Here is a 14,416-nt window from a genome sequence, read left to right on the forward strand (position 1 = left end):
AAGAAGACGGACGGACAGACGTCAATCAAATTCTTCACAAAGCGTATGATTAATGTGTTAAAGTTGTTTCTGAAATCCTTCTAAACCAGTTTGTATTGAATTCAGGTTTAACCAACCGGAAACTTCTTGTATCCCTTTTAGTGGTTGATATGAATACAAAAGCACATTATAGGCTAAGTTTGTCATTTAAAAGTCAGGATGAGCTGTGTCCTTCCATCGTTTCTCCTTTCTGTGAAATTACACAACATAAATAAACAATACCTAGCAATATCCCTTGAGAGCGCAATCATGTCGACCTATTTTTATTTTAAAACATCCGCGCCTCGGCTACAGCAACATTTCATTTATCCAGATCCAGGCAAAGGAAGATAATGTTAAATGTTAAGACCGGCGCAAGTCAAGCAAACAATCCAATTTATGAAAATCCAAAAAAATCCCACAAAAGCCGGTATACAAATGAGAAACTTTCACCAGCATGCATAATTTGAGTACCATCAAAGCCAGGGTGAGAGCCACATTCAGTATTCTGCTCAGCAGGACGGGAACTCGCTTTGATCCGCAGCTCTCTCCACTTAAATCCCAAACACTCACCGCTGCGACGCAACGCGCAGATATAAAAAAATCACTGCCATCTAATTATTATCAGAAAACTGCAACTACACTCAGGTCCCTGTGACAGGAAGTCCATGCACGGCGTAATGAACCGCGTGAACCCGATTGAAGTCAACTAATGATCCAAGCCAGACCACCGGCCTCATTTCCACATTATTACAATGGGCTGAATATTGATGACTTATTGATTTCATTATTCTGCGGTTGAGACGACGCGTGTGAAAGAGAAGGAGCTTGAAAAAGAGCTCCTGTTGCTCCGAGAGACAAACAACATGAAGATACAGAAGCTCAAAACACTCAGCCGACATGTTCTTAAGCAGCTTTAACTCTGTACCAATAACGCTGAGAGCATCTGAAATAAACACATGAAGCCAAGAATGAGCTCAGCGGTTTCACTTACAATTCAACGTTTGTGTCATGTAGCATATTTAATAATAATCGATCATCAAAACCACCCAGAGCCATTTTAGACGCCAGGCACTAATGTGGCATTTAGGATCAGCATAAATCCACAGCACACTTTTAAAAACTAAAAGAAAACTCAATAGCTTTGCAACGTCATTTACAAACATGACAAAAGACGTAATTTAACTGCTTCGGCAGATAATTGGGCATATTAGAGCGTCACAGTACAGCACCAAACAATTTACACAAACGTTTAAAGCTAAAAACTACATGATCTAAAAGCTATAGGTGCCAAAATAGTTTAAAATATAAAATCTTCTGGGTGTGATAATATCACAAACATTTCTGTATTCTTATTTTGATTTGGATACCTAGACTCAAGCAATAATTTAAAATAGTAGTTTTCAGCTTAACAAGCTTGTTTTAGCGTGTAAACAGCTGGTTAATTAGTCAGGCCATCTGATTGGTTAGCCGATTTGCACACATGCTGTAAATAAATCGCCAGCTTTACATTTAAAACCCTTTCACCTCAATAAGAGTGGTGTGTGACACTCCTTTGATTTTCCATACAATGAGTATAACATTTCTAATCTATGTGAAGAAAACAGTCTTCTCGCCGCCAGCTGACTGGCAGTGTGCAGCAACAGGTTGGAAAATGAACGCCGCAGCGTTACTCTGAGCTTTAAAACAGCCGAAGAAAACATGGGTAACTCCAGCACTTCTTCCTGCATCTGGAACTGTAAGACGGAAAGTTTCGCCCATGCCTGGTTCCCATAAGAAACATATTCATTTTTCACTTTTTTTTTTTTTTTTTAAACACAGTTAAGCCAAAAGTTATTTCTACCCCTGGATGAGAGGTTTAAAATAATCCTTTTTTTTTTTCTACCAGAATGTTTCTTCTGACAGGAGAGACCCAGTTGAGTCTGACGGAGAATCTGCGGAGGGAGCTAAAGATTGGGGTGATGGCAAAGAGGCCTTCCAATTTATTTCATTTATTATCATCATCTTTTATTTATCAAGAATATTATGAAATTCATTTTCAAAAAAAAGAAGTCATAAAATCCTAATTACAATTACTGTAATTTTAGACAGAAAATATTAATGTCACAATTTCTGATATCATGCTTGAAACTCTCTATAATCCTGTCTTTTCTGGGCAACTACTTCATAAAAACTCAGTTCAAGTGTTAATAAATAGTTTTTCCTCCTTCTTCTGTGGACTCCAACCCTTTTAGGTTACATTTCTCCTTAGTTACATTTCTCGATGCAGTGACGGGCCGTGTTGTCAACCAGCGGCTGACCGAGGTGCTGTCGAGCCCCTCCAGCTGTATCGATTCTGGTGGTGTGACGGTTCGTCATGCAGCGCTGCCTGAGGGTCTCACACACACACACACACACACACAAACACACACACACACGTCCAGCAGCGGCTTCGGTTCTTAGGGCCTTACACGCCGACATTCCCCCAGTCTCCCTAAAATCCTTTTGCAATTCAATGCACCGCGGGCGTGGGAGGAGGCGTTTCTTTGTAGCGCTTTGCCACCGATTACATCAGGGACAAGGAGCCGGATGATGGATTCCAGCCAAAACCTTTTGGTGACAATCGCATTTAATTAGTTCGTCTTGTGCGTAGTCTGCATAATCCGAAAGAGAACAATTAGAAATGGGCTTCAACGATGGAGTCAAAGCAGCATTTCAAATCAATATGCATGATTCTTCCTCTAACTGTCCCAACTCTGGTGCCTTTTAAGATCACCAGTGTGAGAATCCATTTCTGAACATCACTTAATAACTTCTGGCATTAATCTAGATTATTGCTGGAGATTCACCAATCAAGCTTTTACCCGCTTATACCGACTGCCAACTTTCTACTGAGGTCTGACCATCTGATTCAGACAGAGAAATGTAGTGGTGTAAACTTTGTCTTAATTCGATAATTCAATGAGAGGAACGCAGAACGTAAGATGTGTGGCAGGTTCTTTAATAGAAGTTTAGTTTAAATTTCAATAGTAAATGAAAGGATGCAAAGATTGCTCCTCAAAACCTAAAATTATTACAAAGCGCATCAAAGAAGATGTTTTTAATGAGTTTAGACGCCACAAATGGGAGTTTTTTTTTATGAGCTGCTGTTACTGAACAGGGTAAAAATCAATTGTTGGATCACCAATTATGAACATAAACAGGTAAACAACAAAAATTATGTGGCAAAACGCTGAGATTGGAGAGAAAAGCAAACCATCGTTTCACTTTGTTTATCCACTCATGCGGCAAACTATGTTCCATAAAACATTTCACTACACATAACAACACAACGCTTAAAAACTTTGACCAGTCCCAATTGTTCGCTGAATTTAAGTTGACTGATTTTCTCCAATTTCCTCTGCGCGTTTTCCAGGTTTTTTCCAAGGTCTTCTTGTTTTTCCACTTATTTTGACTTCTTTCCTTGTATCTGACTGTTTTTCAAAGGAATATACTGTACTTATAAGCAGCCTTACTTGAATTAATAAATAATTCAGGCAACAAGGCAAAAACAAAATCTGAAGACAGAAACGGGTATTGTGTCTACTAATAAACGAAGCAAAGACACCATTTTAAATTGGGTCTTCGGGCAAACTGTTGCAAGGAGGCTGTCAAAAAGGCACTTTCACAGCGGTTCAGCGATACGGCCACAAAAAATAAAGAAAAATAAAAATAAATAAATCAACGGCTCCCTGTTTAGGTCGCCTCGGGCCGTTCATAAATCAGTACCCGGGCAGCCCAAGACAATTTGAGCTGTGATAAATAAAGCCAACGCTGCGGAACGACGGGAGGTTTGGTGCTGCCTTCACATCAGTGACTACCCGTGAAATGTGAGCCAGACATCTACCCCAACCCGTTCTTTTCTAAAAAAATAAATAAATAACAACGTATGAATTCAACGCTAAAACCCTCCTCCTGCTTGCTTCATCTTCTCCTAAAACTAATGCTGCTTACCATCATTCATGCTTTAAACTTAGAAACGCAGCGAGTCGTCAGCTGTTGACTCACTGAAATCGGCCTTGACTGGTGACTGAGCGGTGGACTTTAAAAGAATCGGAGCTTTCTGCACTGCAAAAACGGATCTAAAAATAAGTAAAATGTTCTTAAAGTTAGTGTATTTATCCTTGATTTGAGCAGGTAAATAAGATTATCTGCCAATGTGATGAGTATTTTGACCCCTTAAATAAGATAATTAGACATCCTGCACTTGAAATAAGATGATGGAGATGAATTGTTCCTATTTTAAGTGCAAAAATCTTATTGCATTGGCAGATCATCTCATTTACCAGCTCAAATCAAGGACAAATACACTCATTTTAAATACACTTATATTTAGTTCTGTTTTTGCAGTGTGAGCAAACTGTACCGTGCCTAGAGACAGCAATCTGCTCTGACACAAAAAGTCTTCAGTGTGAAAGTAGTTACCGAGAGACGTGGAGTCAAAGTCAGCTATTTTCAGTCTCAGTGAGGTGTTTAAAATAAACTCAGGGGGTAGCATATGGATGTAAAAAAGCTATTTAAAAGGAAACTTTATTAATGCAGAGATGTGTTCGCAGCTGATTCAGGCTGCGAGAGTTAGAGACTTTTAGCAGATAACGGGAAGACCCGACGGAGTCCAGCAAAATTGCTAGTTTTTTTGTTTCTTTTTTCATATTTGAACTTTAAACGTCTGTCTGACAAGAAACATGAAGGATTTGGAAATGTTTGCAACCTTTATGAAATCCCAGAGTCAAACCAAAGGTCAAGATCAGAATCATCTTTGTTTGGCCATAGTGGCGCAAAGTCAAGCAATCTGACTTTGGTTAACGCGCTCACAGCGTACAAACACTTGGTATACATATATAAGCACCATGTTTTTTTTTGACGGGGGTGTTTTACGTAAACAAAAGAAAAAGGGAGGCTATGCGTATATGTGTATTATAGGTGAGCATTTCAGCTTTGTCTCTACTTCACTAGGCGACTCAGACACATAACGGAGGTGGTTGACTTCAACCCTCAAACATTTGCCTCAAACCGTTTAAAAAAGGTTTCCTAGATACGGCTGGAAAGTTGGCCACAATTGACATGACGCTGCCTGTCAATAAATCTTGGAGGTTCGTCACCAACCAGCGATCGCGATCTGTCCTGAAGGGAAACGCCCCTTACCTGCAGAAGCTGCTCCTCTCCAGCTGACATGATACCAGGATGCTACATTGTGAACGTATTGCAGTCAGAGTGAATTTGTTAAAAAAAAAAATTTTTGTAAAAATGGTTAAACGTTGTTAGTAGGGAAAGCACAATTCAGACACGCGTTATCCCGAGCGTTTAGAGGATCTTTTATTCCTTTCCTGTAACCCAAAAGGAGTCTAGTAAATTTAAATTATGGATACGAGACGGACCGACCTCGGGAACAGCTGAACACAACCGTGATCGGCGGAGGACACGTTTCTCTGGACGAAGGTAAGTACATTTTTGTTCATAAACACTGTGTGGTTAATGGTTCATTTCAAGGGTAACGCTTGATGCTCGTTCTCCTGCGTTTTATGTGTTTTGGATACGAAAGTCAGAAGTTTTTTCATCGTCAGATCAGTTCACAGGACTCCGATTTTGCACAAAGCGTTTAATAGGTGGTGTAATGTCTAATTTGCACTCCTAATACAGAATTTCATTGTAACTTCTTGGCATGGAAAGCTCAATGGCAGCATGAAAACATCCACTGCAGTCTGCAGTCACTATTTTAAGTTACTTAGACTTAGAGACTTAGTGATATATATTTTAAGTTGGCTATTTTAGCTTGGGCTTTAATGTCAATTTGTCTGTGGTTACCTTGAAATAACTTCATTCACACGATTCACAACTCATTTGACAATCCCCCCCCCCCCCCCCATCTTTTTTTCTTTAATGTTGGTAGATAGGGCAAAAACGCCTGTTTTAACGCTGCGAGGTTCACTGTGGCCACCATTACGTCTGTTTGTCAGGAGTTGGCTCGGCCTGGGAAACACTTCCACGTTGGCAGAGCGATCTTACAGTCGCCGTACCTTTTATTCTAAAGTTGCCTTCTGCAAGGCCCTGTTTAATGTGACAGAAAGACAGAAAATCGATATTTACCAGTTAACATGATGAGTTTGTTATCTTAGTTTCTCTCAAAATGACTAATGCATAATCTTCTAGCCTTCAAAGACATACCCAGGGAAAAAAAAAAAACACTACTTTGAGACGTCCTGATCAACATTTACTCGATATTATACGTTTCATAGACCCGGCTTTCAGCTGAAATTATGTCTGACTTTGGACCCTGTTGCACAACACTGACAGTTCTCAGCGATTATACCAGCAGCTCTCCCCAAAATTGTTTTCACTGGAGCAGGAAGCGTCCACACAAGCACGCCTCAGTGCAAATAGCGCACACACAAACTGCATGCGATTGCACAGGCAAGTCAATGGCATATATATATATATATATATATATATATATATATATATATATATATATATATATATATATATATATTATTTTTTTCACTAGCTCACCAGGGGGATAAAGACAACACTGACCAATGAGGCAAGAAATGGTAAAGCCTCCGAGTCCTCTTCAGTGTGTGTTTGAGAGACCTTTGATTTCCCACCGTGCGGAACATCACTTAAAGCCCACTCATAAGCCCGCTGCAGCACGCTGCTCTCAGCAGGCTTAACTTCTAGTTTATCACTTCACTTGACACGGTAGCCTCTGCAGATAATAACCATCATTTCAAATCAGCCAAAGCGTAAGCTGGAACTGCACATTTGCATAACTGAGTCCAAGCTCTATAAATCAGGGAACCTTTTGTGGGAGGTCTGACTGAATCACAACTTCAAAACAAAGAGCTGAAGGTTACAACCCACCGGCTTTGATTGCTATTTAAGTTTCCTGTAGCGAAGTGGAAAAAATGCAAACCTTTAAAGATATCCCGAATGTTTTTTGTTTTTTTTAATCATCTGAACAACAGTTCTAGAGCAGTTATATTGCTTTTCTTCCTAAATCATAGCCAAATCATTCTTGAATAAAAGCGTTAACACACCCAGCTCCACATCTTCCAGAAATGTTAAGCCTAATAAATGCAGGTCTGTGGCCTGAGAGTGCCCTGGGCAATGATAAAAAAAATAAAATAAAATAACGGAGTACATTTAGCATAACTTTCTGATAGGAATGTCAATTTCGCTCTGCCTTTATTACCTCTTCTGAATCAATAGCAGCCTCGCGTTTAATGATGTCTTCATTTCCCCGCAGCGCGACACTTCAGCGGGGGCAACCGAGCGGTCTAATTCAACTCGTGTCCTAACAGAAGCCGTGTGTTTAATTTTTCATGTCGGCTGAATTTCTACAATGGGTGAAGGGTTTGCCGGGGTTATGTATGACTAAGTGACACTTGCGATCATTATAGCGGTAGCAGCCCGTGGCAGAGAGGAAATGAAACGACTGCGTTAGCGGCGGATCAAACGGCCGTTCGTGAAGTAGAGCTTCGAGGTTCCACCTTTAGAACGGTGCAGACGCAGCCTCCAGCAGAACAATATGAATTAGCACTATAGAAACTACGCAGAAAGACGCCGATTCGCAGTGGATACCTGTTGACTAATTCGATTGGTAGAATGAGTACTTGTGCTTCCCCCCCCCCCCCCCCCCCCGCCTTTGAGTAATGCACACCAAGATAACACCACCTCCCATCCAAGTGCTCCATCCAAAGGTATGGCTGGTATCTGCTAATCTAAAGACTTTTAGACTGAGGCTGCATGATAAAAAAAAAAAAAAAAAAGATAGCAATTAGTGATCCTCTGAGGTGCTGATAGGTGGACTTTGCTACTGCTAAAGGAGACTGATAACCCAGTTTCAGGTCTAACAGTGAAAAGGGACAATAACAACAACTCAGAGGCTGGTGCTACGCTTATGGCACAAATTGTATTAGAATGTCTAATTGGTTTAGCCACACAACTATACATTTGTAAGTATTTAATATTACAATTAAACTGAAAAGCTTACTAAAAAAGTACAAATTACATGTACAGTATAGGGCTGGACGATATAGAAAAAAATAGCATATCGATAAAATACAAATCATATTGATCAGTATCGATAATCATCAACAAATTCAAAACATATATTTTAAGTGCAGCCCTGGCCATTTTATGCTGTTGCTTAGCGACCTGTTTTTAGATACAGAACACAAAGAAACACTGAATTCAAACTCAACTCTTTATTCAATCAACTTTTTTTTTAACCAAACCTGCAAGTTTTTGAAAATAAAAAAAAAAGAACGCGTGCTCGCTGAACTCTGAAGGGGGCGGAGCTTGATGGCGGAGCGTTTCTGGGTCTGCGTTGTGATTGGTCGGGAGGATGTAATGACTGTAATATTAATCTACATGATAGACTAGAATGCAAAAGGAAGTAAAACGTTTAATCTATTGAGCTTTTTATTGACCCTTTCTTTCTATCATCGATATACGTCCATCGATTGATATATATTATTATTAAATTATCGTCCAGCCCTAGTACAGTATGTACAGATTCAGTTCTGGACCCTGTCCAGGCCATTCCAAAACGTTAACTTTCCTTACCTGAACACAATCTCTAGTGTATTTTTAGTGTGGTAATAAAAGTTAAATACTACTTCATCCACCTGGATAAAAACCCCAGACCTGTCTGAAGAAAATTAACTTGAGACTTGTCCTCTCTAAGTTAGGTCCCGCTCTACATAATTTCAGCATCGGAAAGCGGTGATGAAAAACGGGAGAGACGGTCTAAAGCCCTAAACATTGCCAATCAGCAGAAGGTTGTTTTCGCTGCTGATTTATGTAAACACTACATGCACCATTACTGGCGTTAGCCCTTTATATTCCGGTCTATCTGTACTGGAAATGAAAATTGTGAACTTAGTGAAGATGTAATGTTGTGTAAAGGAGCTGTGAAAAGAGAGGCTCCACCTGCAGTCTGTGTCCAGGGCCCAGAATATGGATTTCTGGTTCTGTAGTGTTTGTTTTTGGTAGCACTAGGAGCCTTTTTGACACAAGGCCTAGGCAGGAGGCAGGACTTGCAATAACAAGCTTTGGGCCGGGAGTTGAATCCAGGGCAGCTGGGTTGAGGACTGATAGCCTCAGTACATGGTGCCTCCACTCTACCCACCCTGCTAGTGTTACTGTTATAGCTAATAAAGATGGGATTGTTTGGAGTTATGTTCATTTGCAGAATAACGATGATCCGAATCAAGAATCTATTTTGAATCGATTCCCGGCAACAACGTCCTGAAATTAGAGAGCAGAAGGAATTTCCTGAAAAATTAATCTGAGGTGTTATGTATTCCACGAGCACAGCCCAGTCCGTTGTTATTTCACTAGATGCCCAACAGGCATTACATCAAACTGAGTGGAGAAGAATGTTTAAAACTCTCAAAAAAATGTGGCTTTGGCAATAAATATAAGACATCGCTGCAAATGTTATACGCCTGCCCTGAATCCTCAGTTATTACCAACTATGACAAGTCTCCCCCTCCCAGTTAATCCCCAGACGGTCGGCATTGGGGACGGTGGAAAGCCGCACTCAATACACAGATGATGTGACTCTGACTCTGGCTGACGTCACTGTGTCCCTTAATCCGCTTTTAAATCTTGTAAAGGACTTCGGGTGCCTCTGTGGGTTCACTATTAATTGGGAAAAAAAGAACTTTAATGCCTCTGTCAGATGGTACCCAGCTTTTCTTAACACACCGTTCCAAGTGTCCACCAACTACTTGGCATATTGGGATCACTATTAAAACATATTTTTTTATAAAGATTTAAAAATAACTACTTGCACGTAACTGATCCATTTGAAGATATGATAGTCAAATGGAAACTCCTCCCCCCTCTGGTTGTTTGGCAGTGTCAATGCTATTAAGATGACTGTTCTTCAAAAACTATTGTATCATGTTCAAAACAGAAATATATCTCACAACTTCCTTCTGTCAGCCAATAGTCTCATTATTTGGTCGAGCAAAGTTCCCCGTGTGTCTAAGGGCCATTTCCAGGAACCCATGGCTGAGGGAGGGTGTCCTAAAGCTCCTCGGACTCGCTATACATGTCCTAATTTACAAGAATCCAATCTTTATACCAGACATTATGGATACATTTTCTTCAGAGAGCAGAGAACGGCCACCTGCAGTTAGTTGGGTTTTTTTTGGTCTCGCTCACCACCTTTGGCTTCTGTTTTCTAGAACTTATTTCAGCTGCAAAAATTTAATTTACTTTAAAGGGTGCATAGACACATTATTTTACTTTTTTTATTTATACGTCAGTAGCTCACTCTGGTTGCATACAAAGTTTTAAGAATAGATAATCATGTCCTGCTGGCGTATTAGTTGCTATTTGGACGTTTTATGCTTTGTTTTTGCTCAGTTTGTTAGTAAATAAAGCCATTTTGTGTTTATTCATGATGTTAGCGGAAGTACGTACTGTGCATGCGCAGCAGGGGATAAAACAAGGACGCTGCTAACGGCTATTAGCATCTACCAGCGAAACAATGAAGAATGGTCCAAGAAAAGAAACACAAAAAAATGATTCCAAGAGGGAATGTCGCTGGGAATACAGTATGAACGTTGGTGTTCACTGAAGCGGACGCTAAACCTGCCGATTGCTCAGATGTGACCGCAGAGTTGACTGACGTGAGTAAATGTTCTGATATAAGGCTCTTAAAGTTGCTATAGATCGTTTTTTTTTTATTATTAATAACGGTTGATCCTCCACCAAGCTGAGCTGCTGTTTTATTGTGAGGCATTGCTGAGGGTCAGGCTCAGTCTGCCATTATTTACAATTGATTTATAAATTAAGCAAACTGGCATTATAATAGTTCTGCGATACTGTCGCTAGATGGCGCCACATCTGTTTATGTTTGTTAATCGCGCCCGAGAGCGAATAATCTGTTGGCTCAAATAGGACTATCAATGCTACACTGTCAAGATGGAGGCTTGGTGTATATAAACTTGTTTTATCATCATCAAATGGCTTTTGGTCTTTTTTTAATCAGCATATTATGTGGCTATGCACCTTTAAAGTGTATGTGCTGACATGCTAATAGCTGTTTTTTTTTCTGTTTAACTCGTACTTCTGTCGACTGCTAGTTTGTCCTTTTTGTGGTTTCTGGGTTTTGGAATTTAATTTGTATGCTAAAAATTATTGCAAGTCTCTTCAAGGATTCCCTAAATGAAGCTGCCTCACTGATCTTCATTCATCATGAAGTTTTGTTTGATTTTCAGCTTGAATAGCTGTCAAAACCAGAATATGAGATTTGCATTTCAAAACTGCTATTATACCAGCAAAATGAGTTTGTTTCATTTAATTTACAGAGAACTTTGGAAGTCGTAAATTTTCATCATCCGTCAGTGGCTTCCTCTTTTTCTAAGTTGGTTTCGGAACGTGAAAATGAACCCCTGTGAAGTATAAAACACTGTTATCGGCCAGGTCCGGACTCTGGCTGTGCTTCAAGAGAGCCCCTCTGGCCCTGCCGGGGTAACGCAGACATAAACAAGCGAGCAGCTTACCCTGTCCTTCATCCTCCAGCTCTGTGCTAACGCCTTGGAGCCCTCGATCTTCTCCAAGTGCCTTTTCTTCATGAAGGTCAAAGGAAGCTTCCAGTCATTCATGTCGGCCTCCTCTTCCTCCGTGAGGCCCACGGCGGGGGAATGAAGCAGGTCCGAGTCCATTTTCATCAGGGCCCTGGATGGGGTTAAAAGCAACAAGTGTAATGAGGGCATTGTAAATAATTCTATTCCAACTTAGCAAAATATGCATGAGAACGTCATCGAAAGCATCCCAGACCATCTCTGAATGGATCTGTCTGCATCCTTCAAATGGGTTAAAAAACACCTGATTAATCAGATGGGAAGATGCCCGATCACATTCTCTGCTGATAAATATCCACAATAAAAGTGACCTAAATCAATCAAATACAGCTTAAAACCAGAAATCTGATTTCAGTTTCTGTGTTTTAGTCATCACTTGGACTGGTTTCCTGTCAAGGATTCGTCACAAAGCATGTGAGAGCTAAAAACAAACCACATGCTGAAAGACACTATTGCGAAAACAAAGCCAGGGCCAAAGCAACTTTACAGCCACGTCAACGTAGATCTCTTTAAATGGGGCGGTGGGTTATAAATAAATAATCAGTAAAAACTGAAAGTCATCACAGCGGAGTCGAGTATCTCTCAAAGAATGCTTTTTTTTTTTTTTTTTTGGTGCCATCTGAGGAAAAAAAAAAATCAAGAGGACAAACAAGTTTATAGACAGAGTTACTGATTAAATCTTGTTTAACCTGTTTGTCAAACACTTTCTGCCTTTTTTTAAACTATACTTTGACTTCTGTTATCAAGGGGGGGGGGGGGGCAGTACTAAAAAAAAAAAAAAAATAGGCAAACCTGAGAGCTTTTAAATGTATTTAAACATTTTTTTACAGAGGCCAGACCGCTCTACACTATCTACTGGAAAAAAAAAACATAATAAAAAAACAAAAAATAATAATAATAATGGAGGGGAAAAAACAACCAACTCAAAAAGTTCAGGAAAATTTACAGAAATTAATAAATATACAATTAAGAACAAACAATCATGAGGAATTTCTAAAAAAAAAAAATTAAAATTAAATAAATAAATCAATGTCTCGTCCCTTGCATGAACTCTGCCGAATCAAAACTTTTGGAGCATGTGCTAATTTTTCTCCAAGTGCTGTTTAAGGGGATTCTTTGCATTACAGAAGCAGTTTGTCAACACAGAAAGGAGACCTGGATCCAAATGGAAGTAAAAATGTGAGAAGGGGAAAAACTGAGCAGAAAAACCCCAGAAGGCAGCCAGGATCTAAGGAGACAGGCCATGAATACATATTGGCAACAACTATGTACTGCTTAAGAAACTAGCCAAAAGCTTGTCTATGAGAACCTCAGGCTTTGCTGGACACTGATTGCCATTAGTACACCTTCTTGTAATGTGATGTGTTTATAAAAGTTATCAAACAAATCTGTTTTCCTTTTTCTTTTCTTTAGCCAGCACATGTAACTTGAAGATGTCTCATTCCAGCTGCTGAAGGAGAAGAGGTAGAGGGGATCACATGTACCAGGAATCACGGTGATCAGACCAATCTCCTGGTAAAACTTTGCCAAACAAAAGCTGCTGCTGGCTGCATCCACTTAGCTCCACTAGCCGGCTAGCCCAACAGCTGCTCCGCGCCACGGCTCCTCTGACCGCCGCCACCGGCTGTCAAACAACGCTATTCAAATCCCCTCCGGGTGGACCTCGCGGCGACGCGAGCCGAGGGCAACACGAGACGGAGCAGATGTGCAGAAATGGCGCTGAGCCGTGCCGGCCAGAGCGTGCAGATGCGTGCAGACCTTGGTGCGGCGGGATGATCGACCCGGGATGGGGAAGAGGCTCTCCGTCTGCGGGCGATGACAGACACGGTGGCGCAGATGATCCTGGTCAGGAAACTGTAGGGCAGCGTCCACAGCCGGTACAGCAGGTCGAAGCCGTCGAAGGCGAGCTGCACGGGCGCGTGTTTGCAGGGGAACCTGCGGCTCCACTCCCCGGGGCTCTTTGCTACGGGACGGGGCTGGAGACGAGGCCCATCTTCACACGGACAGTCTGCCACAGCCACGCGAAGGGGCGGCCGCGCGTAGCGATGACCGGGGTGCCGCGGCGGTGTCCTGCAGACCGGCGACCCGACGGGCTGGTTCGGTTCGAGGGGTTTCGCGGAGACGACACGCGGACCCGAGAATATCTCCGGAGAGGCACTTCTTCAGCACTTCGGCAAGGGCGCAGCCATGTTGGGTTAGACCCAGAATGCACCGAAGCTGCCGTAAAACGTCATCGACGTTTCCGTCGCAGACCAAAACAAACACACACACCATCTATATATTATAATATATATATATATATATATATATATATATATATATATATATATATATATATATATATATATATATATATATATATATATGTATATGTATATATATATGTATATATAGACACATATATATGTATATATATATATATATATATATATATATATATATATATATATATATATATATATGTATATATAGACACATATATATGTAGATAGATAGATAGATAGATAGATAGATAGATAGATAGATAGATAGATAGATAGATAGATAGATAGATAGATATGTTGTATTTTAATTTTGTATTTTCTCTCTGGAAATCCGCAAAGTGTAACGTGTGTTTGTGGTCAACCCCTTTTACTCTCATTGCTCAAAATAAAACCTTGTTCGACTACCTTTAGCATAAATGTAGCTGTTCTGTGAAGAACGTAGAGAAAACATAGAACTATGATGAAAGCCAGGGAACAAACCACATAGCTCTGGGATACAGTTGTAAAGAGGTG

The 14,416-nt window shown here is 40.5% G+C and overlaps 1 protein-coding gene across 1 annotated transcript in view; it reads right to left on the reverse strand.

Moving 5' to 3' along the window:
* Positions 1-13,801, reverse strand: part of rptor (regulatory associated protein of MTOR, complex 1) — a gene marked incomplete in the record, with an annotated part of 186,644 nt that extends 172,843 nt beyond the window's left edge. Inside the window, 2 exon segments of the mRNA XM_036137100.1 lie at positions 11,559-11,733; positions 13,398-13,801. Coding sequence (XP_035992993.1) covers positions 11,559-11,726 — 168 coding nt within the window.
* Between the last annotated feature and the right edge of the window lie 615 nt (positions 13,802-14,416).

The sequence above is a fragment of the Fundulus heteroclitus genome, chromosome 5 (genome assembly GCF_011125445.2).
Source record: "Fundulus heteroclitus isolate FHET01 chromosome 5, MU-UCD_Fhet_4.1, whole genome shotgun sequence".
NCBI lineage: Eukaryota > Metazoa > Chordata > Actinopteri > Cyprinodontiformes > Fundulidae > Fundulus > Fundulus heteroclitus.